This window comes from Trachypithecus francoisi, unplaced genomic scaffold (assembly GCF_009764315.1).
Source record: "Trachypithecus francoisi isolate TF-2019V2 unplaced genomic scaffold, Tfra_2.0 Lachesis_group13, whole genome shotgun sequence".
Taxonomy (NCBI): domain Eukaryota; kingdom Metazoa; phylum Chordata; class Mammalia; order Primates; family Cercopithecidae; genus Trachypithecus; species Trachypithecus francoisi.
Genome location: NW_022681458.1, coordinates 71,799,083 through 71,820,142, shown reverse-complemented (window position 1 = coordinate 71,820,142; position 21,060 = coordinate 71,799,083). Strand labels below are relative to the sequence as shown.

Genomic DNA, 21,060 nt, shown 5'->3' with positions numbered 1-21,060 from the left:
GTCCCACCAGTGACTTATGATACCTTAGCAAAGCCTTCTTACCCATATTTTCTTCTCCCCAAAACTGTCCCATTAGGTAGTATTTTTACTGGAAGGGAGTGGTGAGTAACTTGTTTTTATGTTTGCAAGGGTAAAATAATAAATATTTTAATGCTATTATTAAATGTGTAATTTTAAAATAAGCCTTTCAAGCTCTCTGGAACCCTCAGGTTTACATTCTGTATCTGTCTTGCGCGTGTCTTCCAGATACAATACCTTCCATTTCCTGTCAAACTCATGTTAAGCTTTCAAAATCTAGTTCATTCATTGCGTACTCTTCAGTGTTTGTTTTCCTTATTCTCTGATGAAAACTTAGTATGCTGTCCCCTCGTATCACTTTATTCAGAGATTTATTCTAACACTCACCAGTTTAAATTGCAATGAATTGTTTACATATCAGCCTTTCCCCTTCCCCCCAAGAGCTTCTCTGGGCTGTCTTCTCCTTAAAGAACTGCATAGTTGGCTCTTGAACAATGTTGATTTGAACTGTGCAGGTCTACTTACACACAGGTTTTTTTTTTTTCCAACCAAATGCAGATAAAAAATACAGTATTGGTTGGATGCAAAACCACATAAATGGAGGGCCAACTTTTCATATATGTGGGTCCTTCAGGGCTGACTGTGTACATTTTGGTATACTCAGGGGTACTAGAAAGAATCCCTCATATATACTAACTGCATTCTATTCATCTTTATAAGACCCATAGAAGGGCTTTACTGTATTATTTCAAAGTGTGAATAACTTGAGCATCATTAAACGAAAGGCCCCCTATTTTAAAACTGTCCCCCTTACCTGGACACTAGATCATCTACAGGTTTTCAACATTCCCATCAATAGATTCATTCCATAAAAATTTTTCTTTCTAGATAGCTTTTTTTTTTTTTTTTGAGACGAAGTCTAGCTCTGTCACCCAGGAGTGACAATGGCACGATCTCGGCTTACTGCAATCTCCGCCTCCTGGGTTCAAGCGATTTCAGCCTCCTGACTAACTGGTATTACAGGTGCACTTGTAATACCTGCCCAGGTTATTTTTGTATTTTTAGTAGAGACGGGCTTTCACTGTGTTGGCCAGGCTGGTCTTGAACTCCTGACCTCATGATCTGCCCGCTTCAGCCTCCCAAAGTGCTGGGATTACAAGCATGAGCCACTGCGCCTGGCCTAGATAGCTTTTTATACCATGTAAACATCTCACCTGAGTGAATTAATGCATTCATTTGTCTATTAACAAATTACACCTGGATTAAGTGTCAGACGAATAGTAACCTGAAGGTGTGGAACAAAGACAAAAGGAGATTTGATGGGAATATGGAGGAGGTGTGTGTTGCATTGAAAAGTTCAAGGGTGGGACAATGAAGTAGGGGGAATTGGATATTGGGATAGGGAGAAGACAGCAGTAAAGCCATGTTGCACCTTCAGAAGTGGAAATAGAGAAGTGAAAAGGGATGTGGGGAATTTGAATACATCCGTTGCCTAAATTGTGATTTTGCCCTCAACTATCCCTGATTGTTCTGAGACTGGAATAAGCCGTTCTACACCTCACCACATGGGTGCTGACAGACATGTGTATATGGCTTTTATCTTATTTTATCTTTAAATGGGTCAAGTCTTCTTGGGTAGATATTGGGTAGATGTCAGTAGTATAGGCTCTTGTACTTTTTTGAACCCACATCAGGCCATGTGGCAGCCATGTTATTTTCAAGCGAACTCCACCAAGAAAATATGGAAAGCGCTTTCTTCATCTGGCTCTAAGAGGAAATTCTTGTCGTTAAAAGAGACCTTCTGCCAATGTGGCAATAAAGTGCAGAAAACAGAGTAACTCCACTATTGACTGTGTTAGGAAAGAGAAGCCTTGTTAGCTCCTTGAAACAGTCTGGGATTCAGTATAGGTGTTTGCTGGACTGACATCCTGTTTACGAGTTTTAAAGCTTAAGGAGAGAGGAAGGAGTTACTATTTTTTCCCTAGCTCTACAATTTGAGATCTCTGGATCACAAATCTTTAAAGCTGTAGTTTACATTCTAAAAAAAAAAAGTCAGTGAAAACATTGGTTTGGCTTTCTTCAAGCAAATAGTGTAAAGGTGTTAATTATGCAGAAATTCCTTAAAATGTCAGACGATTGCCAACTAAAAGTCAATACAGGAATAGGGAAGGGGTTTCTTTGGGGCTTTAAATTTCCCACATGCACGATAAAATTGTATATTCAGAAAAGAGTGAATTTGTTATCTGTGCATACCTTTCTTCAATAAAACAGATGGGAGGACAGTCTCGTCTCTTTTTTACTCCTGATTCCTTCCCTCCACAAAACTACAATCCCTTCTATATACAGTCATGCATCACATAATGGCATTTCAGTCAATGACAGACTACATATACAACTGTGGTCCCATAAGGTTACAATGGAACTGAAAAATTCCTATTGCCTAGTGATGTCCTAGCCTTCACAATGCATTACTCAGGTGTTTGTGGTGATGCTGATACAACCAGCCTACCACTTTGCCAGTTGTATAAAATATAGCAGATACAGTTATGTGCGGTACATAGCACTGAATAATGATAATAAACAACTATGTTACTGGTTTATGTATATGCTATAGTAGGCTTTTAAGTTATTACTTTAGCACGTACTCCTACTTATTTTTTTTAAGTTAACTGTAAAACTGCCTCAGGCAGGTTCTTTAGGAGGTATTCTAGAAGAAACCATTGTGGTTCTAGGAGATGGCAACTCCCTTTGTGTTATTGCCCCATAGACCTTACAGTGGGATAAGATGCGTGGAGGTAGAAGACAGTGATATTGATGATCCTGACCCTGTGTAGGCCTCGGCTGGTATGTGTGTGTCTTTGTTTTTAATTAAAAAATTAAAAAATAAAACATCTTAAAAATTTAAAAAGGTTTATAAAGATATAAAGAAAATATTTTTGTACAACTTACAGTGTGTTTGTGTGTTAAGCTAAGTGTTATTTGAAAAGAGTCAAAAAGTTTTTAAAAATTTTAAAGCTTGTGAAGTAAAAAAGTTATGGTAAGTGGTTAATTTATTATTGAAGAAAAAGAAATATTTTGTATAAATTTAGTGTAGCCTAAGTGTGCAGTATTTATAAAGTCTACATTAGTGTACAGTAATGTCCTAGGCCTTCCTATTCACACATCATTCACTCACTGACTCACCCAGAGCAACTTCCAGTCCTGCAAGTCTCGTTCATGTTATGTGCCCTATATAGGTGTACTGGTTTTTTTACATTTTATACCATATTTTTACTGTACCTTTTCTACATTTAGATACACAGATAATTTCCATTGTGTTATAACTGCCTATAGTATTCCATACAGCAACATGCTACACGGGTTTTTAGCCTAGGAGAAATAGGCTATACCATATGGCCCAGGTATGTCAACCAAAACAACAACAAAAAAATACATAGAGAAATTTATCTATAAATATCCTAGATTTACTTAGGACTAAAACTAAGGATTATAATCTGGAATAGTATAAAATGGCAAGGCACCAGTGCATTCAGTGAGGGAAGGGTAAGGGGAGCTTTTATTAGCAAAAAGAGATTTACATAAGCTGCTTAGAAATAGAGTTCATTGGTTCCAGAGGTTCAAAGCCAGAGTTGTCAGTTCATTGGTGGAGATACTGTTACTGGGCAAGTGTTTTTCTGAGAACATCTTCACTGAATTACTGCAGTCCTATAGAATGCCTAGTGATAAACCTTATCAAAGCAGGAGATGCATGAAGGATGCAAAAGGGTTTTTTGTGGGGTTTTTTAGATAGTCCTCGGAAACAGTTCTTATCTCAGACAAGTAAGCATGAGTCTCCTCTTTTTCAGGCCTTCCCAGCCCTATCTTGTCTGGGTCTGACAAAAGTGATTTCATCCTGTGTCTGTAACTTTCACAGTGTGCAGAGGCTATACCATCTAGGTTTTTGTAAGTGCACTCTATGCTGTTCACATAATGACAAAATTCCCTATGACTCTTTTCTTAGAATATATCCCTGTCATTAAGCAGCATAGCACGTGACTGTATATAAATTATCCATGTTCTTTTCATAAGACATTAGCTCACGTCCAAGTGGGCTGGGAACTTTCCCATCCTGCTCTGCCCATTTATTGATATTAACCTGAAAGCTGTAGATAAATGCTAAGGGAGAGATTAAAAACTGCAGAACGAAATTTAACATCACACATGATCTCCTTTTCTTGGCTTCCTACAGCTGTGTCATATTTTGTGGCTATCTTAAGTTACTTCAATTTATCACATCTAAAATAAATCCTTGTTATAAATTTAGGAGAGATGGTTATGTAAAGATGAACTAAGTTTTTGTAGCATACAAAATACTATAGGTTTGTGTTTTTTTGAGATGGGGACTTGCTCTGTTGCCCAGGCTAGAGTACAGTGGTGTGATTGTGGCTCACTGCCGCCTCAACCTCCCGAGCTCAACTTCTTATATATAAGATTTCGGTGCTGCAAAAGGAATAGCACTCAAATATAAAATTGCTTTTTAATTATCAGCAAGTCAAGGTACTTCTGTACAGAAGGGTGCGCCCTTACAGATGGAACAATGGTGAGCACACACTTGGACAAGGGAGGGGAAGGGGTTCTTATCCCTGAGGCACGTGGCCCCTATGGCTGTGTTGTTCTCATATTGGCTAGGGTTAGACCACCCAGGCTAAACTAATTCCGATTGGCTGATTTAAAGAGAATGACGGGGTGAATGCTTTGGCGGGAGTCAGGGCAGAGCAGGTAGCAGGTAATTGGAATGAGTTAGGGTGGAGCAGGTGATCAGAATGAGTCAGGATGGAGGAGGTAATCAAAAAAGTTGCTTTACAAGGAAGTTTAGAAGGCAAAGAACTGAACATCCTGACATATGAATTCTTTGAAAAGAAATTTAGAACTCATATCTAACAAACTGATCCTACCACTTCAGCCTCCTGAATAGCTGGGACCACAGGTGTGTCACTACGCCCAGCTAATTTTTAAAACTTTTTGTAGCGATGGGGTCTCACTGTGTTGGCCAGGCTGATCTCAAACTCCTGGGCTTAGGCAATCCTTCCACTTGGCCTCCCCAGATTCTGGGATTACAGGTGAAAGCCACTGCACTTAGCTGCTATAGTATTTTTTATGGTATGTTTGTATACAACTATGTACTGAATTTAACTCCTTGCATGTTGTTAGCTACAGTGTTATAAACTGAAACTGGAACATGTTAATTACTGCAAGTATTGCACTAGTGTAGGTCTGTCTCAAGCTTGCTCCCAAACATTACTAGCACAACTCACTGATAGGACAAAGTGGAGTTTATTGCTTCCCACCACGTCTCAAAGTTTTGGCAATGTCTTGGAGAAGGGAAGTCAAGGCCAGAGTTTGTTGAGAAATCGTTTATTTTTAGGAAGGTCTTTCAAAGTGAGGGCCTTTGATTAGGATTGGGTAAGTATCACAGTGCAGCAGTCCAGTGCTGGTGGAAACAGCAAGGGGAGGACTTTGAAAGGAGAGATTATAGGAATCATAGAGAATGAACTGTCAGGTTGATCCTTTCCATGGAAGAGCTGATGAGTCTTTCAGGAAGTTTCTGTAATGAGCAATCTAACCGTTTGCCTGGGCTTGGAGACTCCTGAAAAAAGAAAGTCATGCTAATGGAGACAGGAATTACACAAAGTCATTGTATTGTAGACAGTAAGATGTGGTTTCGGTTCTCAGTATCTAAGTAAGCTGAATGTGGGGTACATGGTTTCAGTTCTCAGGTCTACTGAGATAAAACTTAATCTTCAAACAGATGAACTGAAGCATCTGATTTTTTATTTACAGCTCCTTATATTTGTAGCTATTTGACACAAATAGCTTTTTACATTTCAGCATTGCTTTGCAATCATTTCTTAGTTTATTAGCCTATTTCTTGTGTTTGGAGAGAAAATTAAAATCGGAAAATTTCTCAAACAAATGCCCACCACCAACAACCAATGAAACCCTGCAACAAGTCCTATAAACCCAGAGGGTGCAGCAGAGGGAGACTGAATTCTGTTTGATTATTTAAAACAACAACCTGTCCTTTGGGGCAGTTAGTAAAAGATGACTACAGATGAAACCCTGGGTTCTGGGTACTTTCCAAGCAAGGAAAATCCTCTGAAGCAGGCGGAAAATTGCCATCTTTTAAAAGTTCCAGCTCTGTCTTCAGACCACTTGTGTCTTTTCCTTTAAGTTGGAAGCAGGGAAATTGTGTGAGATCTTTGTAATCTCCAATTCAGATTCTCTCTTAACACAGTTCCCGCATAGGATATAAATTCCATTAGATGTCTCTGACTTCCGTTTTCTCCTTCCAACACAGGACACATGTTGGTAGTTGCAGTTTTGAGAAGCACAGGAGGGTGTTCTGGGGCAATGAGCGATGCTTAGCTGGGAAGAGGCTGTCTAGGGGGTGAGGCACTGAGGATGCTTAACATTTGAAAGAAGTGTGAACACTGTATTTACATTTAAATTAAAATGGAAACTTTGTATAGGTTATGTTTCTGAAAGGTGTGTGTGGCGCATCTGCTGAGGTCTATTGTTTATTCATGCTGTAAATCCTTTGAAATGTGTTAAAATGCTTCCCACTCATTATAAAGCTCCTGCCACCCCTGGATTACGACTTTGATGTCACCAATCCTGCTTCAAAGGGTTCTTTCTGGGCTATTAATCACAGTTTAGCCTCTGAAGATATCGCCAGAGAAAACATTTGGACATCTTTGTGCTAGACTTGCTGAAACTTTGAAATCTTGAGCGTCTTGCATATGCACAAATTGCAGCACTTCCTTTCATTAACAACTTTTTATTTTGCTACAGAATCAAATGACACTGTAGGTAAAAATGCAAACAAATCTCTTTACATACTTGGTTTGGGGGAAGAGGAATTAGAGAAGTGGTGAAGGGTGGATCTTCAAAGGTAAAAACTGGGAGGAATCTGAGTGGCCAAGAGTTGTCCTATCATTTTTTCTCACCTTTCATAGTTTTTTTTGACTAACCAGTGATCACACAGAGATTTGGTGAGATTTCCTGGTCTTTTCTTTTCTTTGAGACAGAGTTTCGCTCTTATTGCCCAGGCTGGAGTGCAATGGGGCGATCTCGGTTCACTGCAACCTCCGCCCCCTGAGTTCAAGGGATTCTCCTGCCTCAGCCTCCCAAGTAGCTGGGATTAGAGGCATGTGCCGTCACACCCTGCTAATTTTGTATTTTTAGTAGAGACGGGTTTCTCCATGTTGGCCAGGCTAGTCTTGAACTCCCGACCTCAGGTGATTCGCTGGACTCGGCCTCCCAAAGTGCTGGGATTACTGGCATGAGCCACCACTCCCGGCCATTTTTCCTGGTCTTTTCTTGCTCTCTCCTTTGATACCTTTGTGAACAGTTCACAGCAAATAATAATAAAATATACCTAATGTGAAATGAATAGTTGCCCTGCTCTAGTCCTGTGTTGACAGTGTTTTTGTGAGTTGTCTTGCTGAGTCCACATAATAACTCTTATGGGAGGAAAACAGGTGGTACTGTTTTCTTGTTATGGACTAGGAAACTGAGGCTTTGAGAAGTCAACTTGTTCAAGGTCACGCTCCTGACAAATGCAAAGCCCTGCAAAACTCACTGGACTCAGAGGCTGCTGTCTCCCACTCCCTGCCCCACTGACTCACTCGGGGTGGCCAGGTTTCTCCTTATGTGCGGAGGGATTGATGGGGTTCAGGGCTCACTATCCCAAAATATGGCCCCTTGACCTACTGAATAATTTAAGCTAAAGGAATTTGAGAAAATGGCAGGCGCAGGAATGTCACTCTTAGCCCCCACCCCCTTGTCCCTTGAAGCAGGTCATAAAATCTATGAGGGATTTTTCTGACCTTCCCCTAAAGCAGACTGTGAGACTCTCGTGTAGGAGCTGCTCTTCCTATACTCACAGAAAAGAAGGATACTTATCTCTGCAGACACAAGGACACAGAGAAGAATCTGAACGAATAGGCCTTACTAAGTTTCATCATTTTCTTACCATTAGATGATACTTTTTCCTGTCATATTTCTTTACTACTCTCCTTTTTATTTCCTTATAAAGGCTCAAGTGTCACCTAAAACTTACATTAAGTAAATTTTTATACTTTTCACTTAGCAATCTTTTCTTCATTAAAAGGGCCTCAACCATGAACCTAGAATGGGTAGAGAAAAAGATATTTTTCCTCCTCTGAAGGATCAGTGTCTGTGTACTCAACCTTCACAATGGTGTGCTCTATTGTCTAACTTCTTTCTCGGGAAAACTTCCTTCAGCACCTTTTTTCTTCCATATTCATCTCTTTCAGTGATTAGCAGTGTCTCCGTTGGAGACTTTTTCTTAGAGTAAAAAATATGTATAACATGAAATCTCTCTTTTTAAGTATATAATATAGTATCAAATATGTGCACATTTTTGTACAGCAGATCTCTAGAATTTTTTCATATTATGCGACTAAAACTCAATACCCGTTGAATAGCAGCTCCCACCTCCTCGTGCCCCCAGCCACTGACAACTACCATTCTACTCTCTGCTTTTGTGAGTTTGACTACTTTAGATACCTCATGTAAGTGGAATTGTGCAGTATTGTGTTCCTGTGACTGGCTTCTTTCACTTAGCCTAATGTTCTCCAGGTTCATCCATGTGGTAGCGTATGGCAGGATTTCCTTTTTTTTTTTTTTAAGGCTGGGTATTCAATTGTATGTATATACCAAATGTTCTTTGTCCATTTGTTTACACTTCTTGGCCCTTGTAAATAATGGGGCAATGAACACAGAAGTGCAAATATCTCTTGGAGATCTTGTTTTCAATTCTTTTTTTACGTAAATACTCAGAAGAGGGATTGCTGTATCATATGGTAGATCTATTTTTAATTTTTTGAGGAACCTTTATGCTGCATTTTCCATAGCAGCTGCACCATTTTATGTTCCCACCAATAGTGCAGAGGGTTCTAATTTCTCTATATCCTCTTCAGCACTTGTTTCCTGTTTCTTTGATGATGACCATCTTCATTGGAATGAGGTAATATTTCATCTCATTCTAGTTTTGATTTTCATTTCCCTAATGTTTAGTGATACTGAGTATCTCTTCATATACCTGTTAGCCATTTGTATGCCTTCTTTGGAGATATGTGTAATCAAGTTCGTATTTATTTATTTATTTATTTATTTATTTTTATTTGGCTTTTTACTATTGAGTTGTAGGAGTTCCTTATATATTTTGCATGTTAATCCTTTATTAGCTATATGGTTTGAAAATAATTTCTCCTATTCCATAGGTTATCCCTACAATCCATTGATTGTTTCCTTGGTTGAGTAGAAGTTTTAGTTTTGTGTAGTCTCATTGTCTATATTTGCTTTTATAGCTTATGTTTTGGTTTCATAGCAAAAAAAAATTGTTGCCAAGACTAATGTTATGAAACTTTTCTCCTATGTTTTCTTCTAGGAGTTTTATAGTTTCAGTTTTTTTGTTTGTTTGTTTGTTTTTTGAGATGGAGTCTCGCTCTGTCACCCAGGCTGGAGTGCAGTGGTGCGATCCCAGCTCACTGCAAGCTCCCCCTCCTGGGTTCATGCCATTCTCCTGCCTCAGCCTCCTGAGTAGCTGGGACCACAGGTGCCCACTACCACGCCCAGCTAATTTTTTGTATTTTTAGCAGAGGTGGGGTTTCACCATGCTAACCATGATAGTCTTGATCTCCTGACCTAGTGATCCACCCGACTCGTCCTCCCAAAGTGCTGGGATGGCAGGCGTGAACCACCACACCCAGCTATTGATTCAGTTCTTACATTTTAATCTTCAATCCATTTTGATTTGATTTTTGTGTATGGTGTAAGGTAACAGTTAAATTTTATTCTTTTGCATGTGGATATTCACTTTCCCTAACACCGTTTGTTGAAGAGATTATTTTACCCCATTGTATAGTCTTGGTGATTTTATCTAAGATCATTGGATCACGCATCTCTGTGTGTTTATTTCTAGGCACTCTATTTTATTTAATTGGTTTGTCTGTGTTTATTTCAGTACCACATGTTTTGATTAGTGTCGCTTGGTAATATGTTTTGAATTCAGGAAATGTGAATCCTCTAGCTTTATTCTTTTTCTCACTGTTGTTTTGGCTTCTCTGGGTCCTTTGTAGTTCTATATGGATTTTAGGATATTTTTGCTATCTGCAACAGATGCCATTGGGACTTAATAAGCATTACACTGAATCTGTAGAATGCTTGGGGTAGTATGAACATTTTAACAATATTAAGTCTTCCAACCCATGAACAGTGATGTGCATCAGTTTATTTGTGCCTTCTTTAATTTCTTCAGGCAATGTTTTGTAGTTTTTGGTGTAAAAGTCTTTTGCCTCCTTGATTAAATTTATTCCTATTGTGTTTTGATGCTATTTTAAATGGAATTATTTATTTAATTTCTTTTTTGAATAGTTCATTTTTAGTGTATAAAAATGCAACTGAATTAGCCAGGCTTGGTGGTGGGTGCCCGTAATCCCAGCTACTCGGGAGGCTGAGGTGTGAGAATCAGTTGAACCTGGAAGGTGGAGGTTGCAGTGAGCTGAGATCACACCACTGCACTTCAGCCAGCGGGACAGAATGAGACTTTGTCTGAAAACAAAAACAAAAACAAAAACAACCGATTTTTGGGTGTTGTTTTTTTGTTTGTTTGTTTTGTTTTGCTTTGTTTTGTTGTTGTTGTTGTTGTTGTTGTTGTTTTTTGAGATGGAATCTCGCTCTGTCCCAGGCTGGAGTGCAGTGGCATGATCTCGGCCCACTGCAATCTCCACCACCTGGGTTCAAGCGATTCTCCTGCTTCAGGCTCCTGAGTAGCTGGGATTACAGGCGTGTACCGCCAAGCCTGGCTAATTTTTGTATTTTTAGTAGAGACGAGGTTTCACCATATTGGCCAGGCTGGTCTCGAGCTCCTGACCCAGTGATCCACCTGCTTTGGCCTCCCAAAGTGCTGGGATTACAGGCGTGAGCCACCACATCTGGCCTGGGCATTGGTTTTGTATAGGCATTATTGCTAAAGTTAGTTCTAACATTTATTAGCTCTAACACTTCTTTTAATGTGGAATCTTTAGGGTTTTCTACATATAAGATCGTGAACAGAGATTAATTTTACTTCTTCCTTTCTGATGTGGATGCCTTTTATTTCCTTTCCTTACCTAATCGCCCCAGCTAAGACTTCCAGTACTATAATATATTGAATAGAAGTGGTGAGTGTGTGAATCCTTGTCTTGTTTTTGATGGTGTGGAAAAAGCTTTCAATTTTTCACTGTTTGATGTTATGTCAACAGAAAGAGGTCCCAATCCAGATCCCAAGAGAGGGTTCCTGGATTTTGCACCAGAAAGAATTCGGGATGAGTTCGTAGAGTAAAGTGAAAGCAAGTTGATTAGGAAATAAAGGAATAAAATAATGGCTGCTCCATAGGCAGAGCAGCCCCGTGGGCTGCTGGTTGCCCATTTTTATGGTTATTTCTTGATTATATGCTCAATAAGGGGTAGATTTGTCATGAGTTTTCTGGAAAAAGGGCGGGCAATTCCTGGAACTGAGGGGTCCTCCCCCGTTTAGACCATGTAAGATAACTTCCTGATGTTGCCATGCATTTGTTGTCATGGAGATGATAGGAGTGTCTTTTAGCATGCTAATACATTATAATTAGCATATAATGAACAACGAGGATGACCAGAGGTCACTTTTATTGCCATCTTGGTTTTAGTGAGATTTGGCCAGCTTTTTCTTTTTTTAACTGCAACCTGATTTATCAGCAAGGTCTTTATGATCTGTATTTTGTGCCAACCTCCTACCTCATCCTGTGACTAAGAATGCCTGACCTCCTGGGAATGCAGCCCAGTAGGTCTCAGCCCTATTTTACCCAGCCCCTATTCAAGATGGAGTTGCTCTGGTTCAAATGCCAATGACATTTCACTGTGGGATTTTCATAAATGGCCATTATTATGTTGAGGTAATTTCTTTTATTTCTAATTTGTTCAGTGAATTTAATACTTTTCTTTCTTTTTGCTTATAAAACTAATATAAGGCCGGGCACCGTGGCTCAAGCCTGTAATCCCAGCACTTTGGGAGGCCGAGGCGGGCGGATCACGAGGTCAGGAGATCGAAACCATCCTGGCTAACACGGTGAAACCCCGTCTCTACTAAAAAAATACAAAAAACTAGCCGGGCGAGGTGGCCGGCGCCTGTAGTCCCAGCTACTTGGGAGGCTGAGGCAGGAGAATGGCGTGAACCCGGGAGGCAGAGCTTGCAGTGATCTGAGATCTGGCCACTGCACTCCAGCCTGGGTGGCAGAGCGAGACTACGTCTCAAAAAAAAAAAAAAAAAAAAAAAATATATATATATATATATATATAAATTGAATTTATGTACAAGTTACTTACAAATTTTTTTTTTTTATTTTGAGATGGAGTCTTGCTCTGTCACCCAGGCTGGAGTGCAGTGGTGCGATCTCCACTCACTGCAAGCTCCACCTCCCGGGTTCATGCCATTCTCCTGACTCAGCCTCCCAAGTAGCTGGGACTACAGGCGCCCTCCACCATGCCCAGCTAATTTTTTTTTGTATTTTTAGTAGAGATGGGGTTTCACTGTGTTAACCAGGATGGTCTCGATCTCCTGACCTCGTGATCTGCCCACCTCAGCCTCCCAAAGTGCTGGGATTACAGGCATGAGCGACCGCACCTGGCCGCTTACAAATTATTTTAAACTTTTAAATAATTATTATAATTTATAATTTATATCATCAAAGTTTCAAAATTTTCCAAATTTTAAAATTCGAAGCAGATTATTTTGAAAATTCAGAAAAATACAAGGATACAAAGGGAAAAATTACTTGTGATCCTATTCCTTAACTTTTCCTTAATTTATGTTCCTTGTGGTCTCTTTCTTAGGTAATTTGGCCCAGACAAGAGCTAGGATAACAGTGGCCTCAAGATCTTTGCCTCCACATTTCAGTGCTGGGAAAGCCAAGGTAAGTAACAGATTTGCACCAAACATGGTATGGACTTGCAGGTACTCTTGACCCAGGGGTAATCTTAGAGTGGGCAGCATTAGTTCCCTTCATGCAGCCCTCTGCCTGGGTAGTCTAGTAGAGAGATCAAAGGCATTTAGGAAGTCAAGGGTTAGGAAATTGGAAACATCATGGAATCCTTACAATCCTGATTATCAGAAAGAGCACTTAAGAACAATGCTACCTGAAAATAGTCTGTCTAAGAAAAGATAAAGCATTTCTCTGAAACTACCAGCAAGCTAGTGGACCAAGTGGAATCAGGGAGGAAAGAAACTGCAGTGTTTCCTATTGTTCTGCTTTGCCCCCTGAAAAATGAGTTGTACACTCATCTGTGCAAAGCGGTTATTAGAAGGGTTAAAAATATCCAGCTGTAAAATATGTCGTTAACTGTTCTATTCTTCCAGCTAAAGTTTAACAAGAGTCTTAAGGACTGCTTGGTTAATAGTCACTGTAAGTGCTAACACGGAAACACAATTATCTTGAAGGTGCTGGAGTGAAAGCTGGTCACATTTCTGAGTTTTCTTAGCTGTTGGTTTACACTGAAAATTTATTTAATAAAGAACAAACAATTTGGCCACACATTAATACTGTTGAATAGTATTCCAAAATTGATACAGATATACATATTTATACTTACTTTGCTTGAGAATAAAAGATTTATTTGCACAGAGTAGGAACTCAAATCATTTTTTGTTAACAATAATTTTTACACTAATATTGCTATTATAATTCATTGTAATACCCTACATTTCAGCTTTGCTACTTCATGGCAAGATATTAGAACTATCTGGGCCTCTAGAAGAGATTTACACATGAATTTCAGTGGTTCTGAGGGCCTCTTAATAGTGCATGTAAAATTCTATCTGTATTTAATACCGTTGGTTCTCATTCTTGGTGAAAGTTGTGCTCTCTAAAGTTGCTGCAAACTCTGAATCAGCAAATACTGAACCATTGCTTCTAGGAGGAAATACAGGGTCCATACTTAGGCCACAATATTTTTGTGAAGTGATCAGTGCGTAACCTCATTTTACACATGTTTCTGTTAAAAGACACCTTGTTTAATATACGTTTCTCTAAATAATTATAGTCAGTATTTTTTTTTTTTTTGAGATGGAGTCTCGCTCTGTCGCCCAGGCTAGAGTGCAGTGGCGTGATCTCGGCTCATTGCAAGCTCCGCCTCCCGGGTTCTCGCCATTCTCCTGCCTCAGCCTCCCGAGTAGCTGGGACTACAGGCCCCCGCCACGTCGTCCGGCTAGTTTTTTTTGTATTTTTTAGTACAGACGGGGTTTCACCGTGTTAGCCAGGATAGTCTCGATCCTCTGATCTCGTGATCCGCCCGTCTCGGCCTCCCAAAGTGCTGGGATTCCAGGCTTGAGCCACCGCGCCCAGCCTATAGTCAGTATTTTAAAATATAAAACAGTATGTCAATTGCAGCATTTGTGTCACTGAACTCACAATCAACAGCACTGTAACACATGCCTGAACAGTAAGTATTTTCTCCATGAGGCATATCACAACCTTCTTGTGCTTAGAAACACTAGACAGCACCACACTTGGGATACTTTTTTTTTTTTGAGACAGAGTTTCGCTCTTGTTGCCCAGGCTGGAGTGCAGTGGCACGATCTTGGCTCACCGCAACCTCTGCCTCCTGCATTCAAGCAATTCTCCTGCCTCAGCCTCCCAAGTAGCTGGGATTACAGGCGTGCACTACCATGCCCAGCTAATTTTTTATTTTTAGTAGAGATGGGATTTCGCCATATTGGTCAGACTGGTCTCGAACTCCCAACCTCAGGTGATCCGCCCATCTGGGCCTCCCCAAGTGCTGGATTACAGGCACTCGCCACCACACCTGGCCCATTTTTTTTTTTTAGACAAGGTCTCACTCTGTTGTCCAGGCTGGAGTGTAGTGGCATGATGATAGCTCACTGTAACCTTGGATTTCTGGCTTCGAGGATCCTTCCACCTCAGCCTCCGGAATAGCTAGGACTATAGGTGGGCACCATACAAGGCTAATTAAAAACAATTTTTTTTTGTAGAGATGAGGTTTTGCTCTGTTGTTCGTGCTGGTCTCGAACTCCTGGCCTAAAGTGATCCTTCTGTCTTGGCCTCCCAGAGTGCTGGGTTTGCAGGTGTGAGCCACCACACCCACCCTCGGTTGGGGAAGGGGGCGGGCAGCATTTTAAACAGCAAAATTACCATTGGAAAACTACAAAAATACAAAAAAAAAAAAAAAGTGGTACTTAAACCTCAAAAGGACACCTGTTTATAATATGAGAGCTGAAATAAGAAGGCAGAGCATCATCCTCTTTGACCTCAGCTGGAAATGTGTGCATCAGGGGACTGAGCATTTCTGTGAATGACTATGAAAGCATTGCAGGTATTGACTTTGGGTTACAAATAAATTTTAGCAAGTAGACAAATCCTCAGATAATGAAGATGGATTGTCTATGTGGTTTTTTTTGGAGTCACTGACTTCTACCAGTTTTAAAAGGGATTATGACACAGAAACATTAAAGAACCCCATGTCATATTTTCTGTCAACCCACATTCCTCTCCTTTCCTCTGTTTGATTTTTGACTGTTGGACTAAGGCATATCCTCTGCCTTCTATACCCACAGTACCAGTACAGTGTTGCCTCCTTCCCTGTACTGTCTACCATGGCTCAGACCCTGCCCACATGAAAAGTGTGCCTTCTAGTGGGTGGCATATATTTACATCATTAAAATAATAACGTGTATGGGTCTGATGAAAATGACTAAAGATTTGTTTTCACTTAGAAAATGAGTTGAAAATTCTAATCATTAAGGCATCAAAAATATGAAGTGCAAGAATAGCAATAAAAAATGAAAAGCCAACTCCAGTTACTATCTGACTTATCCAAGGTAAAATTACAGACGTGGCCCTGGATAAAGCTGGGCTCTACAAGTGTGGGGGAAAAGTAATATTGTTTCCTCGCCCATCAAAAGGTTTATGGCTGAGACCTCTTATAACAAAAAACAGATTAACGAGAGAAAAGCATAAAAATTTATTTAAGTTTTAGATGACATGAGAGCCATCAGATATGAAGACCCAAAGGAACAGGGAAATCTGTGTATTTTTATGGTCAGTTGTGCAGAATTATGACTGAAAAACAAAAGGGTATGATTTAGTGGTAATAAACTGGGATTTGCTTAGCAAGGTCTGTTTGCTCAGATTCTTCTTGGTGTCCCTATGTGGCATTCCTTACCTCTGGGTATTCCTTACCTCAGGTCAGGACATCTGTCACATGAGGGTCTTCAGGGCAGGAGAGAGGGAAAATAGCAGAGAGTGACCTTCCTAGGTATTCTGGCCTGCTTCAGAGAAGAGTTGTGGGAAGGTGAGAGTGGCCCTCTTGCCTCTGCTGTTTAAATGCCAAAGTCCCATATTTGGGGATAGCATGTCCTTAACTCTGTCAGCTTCAACACATGGAGCAGCACTGCACAGAGCCAGTTTTCAATGTGTCTTGCTTTCTACTCAGTACTCTAAAGATGTTTGAGATCAGTGGTGCTGTAGGGTTTTTTCCTTCTTCTTAAGGGATAGATACATCACTTAATAGCAATAAAATTCTTCTGAAGAGGCTTTGTCAAGAAGATAATAAATATGAGCACTTCTGAGGCTTCAGGATGCAAATAGTGAGCACTTACTAAGAACAGGAGGAAATTCTTCAGTTTTCATTTATTGCCAAAATCTAGATGGTTATGGGATTCTTTGGAGTCTGTATCTTTATCTAAGAGTAAATTTAGTTGACAAATGAGGCAAATCTTTTTACTGATACCATGCTTTCAGACTTTTATTTTATAAGTTGTATCAAACCACATTGGGTGGTATAACCACCCAGTGGGTTCACTTTGCCCATTGCCTAGACAGAACCAGTTGATCAAGATGGGAATTACAATAGAGAAAGAGTAATTCGCACAGTTCTGGGTGTGAGGAGACCAGGGTTTTATTATTACTCAAATCAGTCTCCTCAAGTATCCAAGGATTAGAGTTTTGAAGGATATTTTGGTAGGTAGCGGGCAAGTGAATCGGGAGTTCTGATTGGTGAGGTCAGAGATGAAATCATAGGGAGTTGAAGCTGTCCTCTGGCACTGAGTCAGTTTCAGGGTTGGGGCTATAAAACCAGATGAGCCAGTTTATGGATCTGGATGGTGCCAGCTTGTCCATCAAGTGCAGGGTCTGTAAATATCTCAAGCACTGATCTTCAGCCTTGCAATACTGATGCTGTCCCCAGGAGCAATTTGGGGAGTTTTAGAGTCTTGCAGCCTCCAGCTGCTTGACTCCTCTACCATAATTTCTAATCTTGTGGCTAATTTGTTAGTCCTGCAAAGGCAGTCTAGTCCCCAGGTGGGAAGGGGATTTATTTTGGGAAAGGGCTGTTGTTGTCTTTGTTTCAAAGCTAAACTACGAACTAAGTTCCTCCTGAAGTTAGTTTGGCCTGCACCCAGGAATGAACAAGGACAGCTTGGAGGTTAGAAGCAAGATGGAGTCAGTTACATTAGATCTCTTTCACTGTAATAATAGTCTCAGTTACAATTTTTGCAAAGGTAGTTTCAGTCCCTTCCTTTGGATTTTGTAACACCTTATTCTCTGAAGATAGAAAAAGGATGAAGACCACTCTAACATCTTCCTGCTGAACAGGGGGCGTGGTGGGGTTAGATATTGACCCCAAGGTAAGAGGAGTAGAACTGCTTTGCAGCTGTCTGCACATACTTATAGGTGCCTGGTTGGGGTTTCAAGGTTTACATGACGGGGTGTTAGTATTCTCATCTATAGTTTTAATGCAGCATTTATAGAACAGCATACTGTAAGGTAAATAATGTGTTCTGGGATAAGCAGTGCAATTCCAAGTTTTAAAAGTAAAGATTTGAAAGCATTAGTTTGGGGACTTGTAGCCCATAGATAATTTAGGATTTAATCCAAATTGCAGAAAGTAATAAAAACTCAAGAACAACTAACAACAAGTGTGCTATAGTTGTTTTTTATTTTTTTGAAATATAATTTTTCTCTCACTAGTCCTCCATTTTATTAAAGATAAATCAGGCCGGGCGCGGTGGCTCAAGCCTGTAATCCCAGCACTTTGGGAGGCCGAGGCGGGCGGATCACGAGGTCAGGAGATCGAGAGCATCCTGGCTAACACGTGAAACCCCGTCTCTACTAAAAAATACAAAAAAACTAGCCGGGCGAGGTGGCGGGCGCCTGTAGTCCCAGCTACTCGGAGGCTGAGGCAGGAGAATGGCGTGAACCCGGGAGGCGGAGCTTGCAGTGAGCTGAGATCCGGCCACAGCACTCCAGCCTGGGCAGCAGGGCGAGACTCCGTCTCAAAAAAAAAAAAAAAAAAAAAAAAAAGATAAATCATAGTTGGTCAAATTTACTTGCAAAATAAATTTTAGTCCTATTATGCTTGGCTTGATTATTTGCATAAAGTCCAGTAGGAATAATTATTTGCCATATAGGCTCTTTTAAAATTGGCTTTGCTGAAACTTTGTTCTATAGAGAATCTCAGATTGTACTTTTAAAGCCTTGAAGCCCGGTCACAGATTTATCTATACTGCAAATACCTGTATTAGTTGAGTGAATTTTCCTCCTCTGAAGGTCATAAGATAACTTGGTGCTCCTGGGCCTGTCAGAAAGTGACATTCTTTATTTAGTACAGGTCAGGAACCCTGTACAGGGAATGTGTAGACAAGGTATGAGGCCAGCTTTCCCTTTATTGGCTCTATAAGTCAACTTTGATTATTTAAAGAAAGCATGCCATTCCAGTCAAAGCCTTGGTAAAATAACCAGTTTCTCCAGTTGTGTCCTGTTACAAAAGAAAAGAGATTCTTATTGCACTTATGCAAAAAACTAGACTGCCATAAATTGAGAATACTCACAAATAGTTTCTAAATTCTGGAGGAATCGGGTGGAGAGAAAGCAATATGCTCCAAATTTCATTCATGGGAGTATACTTCACTCAATTGCTAAATGTTCTAAATAGCTCAAAAGAAAAAGTTTTCTTGACTCTGAAAAACAAAAGGATTAGCAGTGTTTACCACATTAGCTCTCCATGAGTCCTAGAAGTTTGTTTTGTTTCCTCTATTCCAATAACACAATATCTAAAGTTATCAGAGACCTACATTCAAGAGAACCCATCAGAGCCCTATATCTGATTATAAACTGCCTACTGAAAAGGATCAAAACAAGACAGTTTGTCTGTGGATGACAAAAGTCTTAGGCAGCCACTATTAAAGCTACAATTGACTAGGAATTTTGATTACTTCTGTGGCATACAACAATTTTACATAATAATTAAAAGGCTTAATATACATTAAATTATATCAGAATTATAGAAGTTTCCTATAATTTTTGAACACATACAAATAACATTTATAAAAATACAGTCCAAAGAAAGCCAAACATCATTTCATAGTTGACAGTGTTTCCTGTGTGATTTTTATGTAAAATAAGGCAAATACATCATTTTTGTACTTTAGGGGACCTAATATCTAAAAGATTAATTAGGTCAGAAAAAGACATACTTTATCATTTGACTTTGGAAAGTTTGTCAAATATCAAAAGTTTACAACACTGGATATCACTAAATAGAATCCCAGGTCACCATAAGTCATTCATATAGTCAAAATGATAACCCAGACATTTTAAAAAGGAAAAAACCTTTACTCTGATAGAGAGGAGACTCAGCTTTCTAGACAATAATATCCGATGAAGACAGCTTGAGGTCAACTGAATCTGTCTCTTCTCTTTCCCCTCCCTTTTTTTTTTTTTTGTAGTTTACTCAAAAGGCAAACAAGATTTGTTTTCATTGTCTCTTAATATTACATAAAAATCTTTTTCAAAAGAGAAAAACAAGTTTCATGTTTGCTTTAGGGCATCTTTAATGCTAAAGCTAGTTTTTAACACAAATTTATAAATTTATGTAGTTTTAATTAGTTTGACTATAAGGTAAGATTCTCATAAACTTCTTATAACTAACTCTTTACAATTTTCTGTTAAACAGATGAATTTTTTTAAAAGAAAACCCTGTTACTCAGACACATAGGCCCAGATTCTGGCTCCACATCAATGTGCTTTTATTTTGCTGTTCGATATACAGAAAATTACAAAACAGTTCCCCTCAACTCTTAGCCAACTTGCTTCTTTTCACAGAACTTCCTTTACAAGATCGACCCTTCACAAACCTTTCCAAGTTGCTTAAACTTCAGTTTTGACCCTTTACTCTTTTAGGTTAAGACACTCTTTAAAACCCTCTGAACTAGACAAAATTACATTCCCTTTAACAAAAACCATATTCCCATGCCTTCTTATAATTTCCCACCAAAACCACATTCCACTTTCCTTCTATACCTTGCAACCTTGCATGTAAAACTCTTTTTCCAGTGGATGTGTTATACTGTTAACTTTTAGCATCTTTCATTTTTTGTGAAAAGCCTGATAAGTAAATGATTTTAATATATACTGGCTGTGGAGCCTAGGACACCAGACAGAAGTGCAAATAAGGTCTGATTCTTCCTAGTACAGTCAGGGGGTGTGGCTTACGCCACATATCCTCAGGCCTTATCTAGAACCTAATGGCTCCAAAGTAGGTAAGCCAAACAGTTTTCAAAAGTCAAAGAAGCAGTTTATTACCTTAAAACATTTAGCAAACCTAATATCTGACCTAATTTAGACCAAATGTCTCGATCAAATGTCTAAATTTTGAAGACATTTTTATTTTACCAATAATCTTTAAAGTTGTCTTTATTTCTGAAACATTACTAAAGTCACATGAACAAAAAGGCATTAAAGTTTCTATTTTTCTGACAAAATATTTTATTTAAGCCCTTATTTTGCCCCCAATTGTTCAGAGCTATTTCATATATAAACATCACACAAACAGATATAAATATACAGAGAGAAGAATATCCAGTAGTTGTCAAGATTTTCGTTTGTCAATAATTGGATTACTGGCTTCAGGGTGGAGCCCTTGGAGGAATAGGGTCAGGAAAGCTTG

At 39.5% G+C, this 21,060-nt stretch overlaps 1 protein-coding gene across 1 annotated transcript in view; it reads left to right on the top strand.

The window, feature by feature from the left end:
* The window catches only part of LOC117094877 (myosin-IIIb), a 116,187-nt gene that overhangs the window by 30,400 nt on the left and 64,727 nt on the right, over positions 1-21,060 (top strand). The window contains exon 5 of the mRNA XM_033231169.1: positions 12,934-13,013. Coding sequence (XP_033087060.1) covers positions 12,934-13,013 — 80 coding nt within the window. The remainder of the gene's footprint in view (positions 1-12,933; positions 13,014-21,060) is intronic.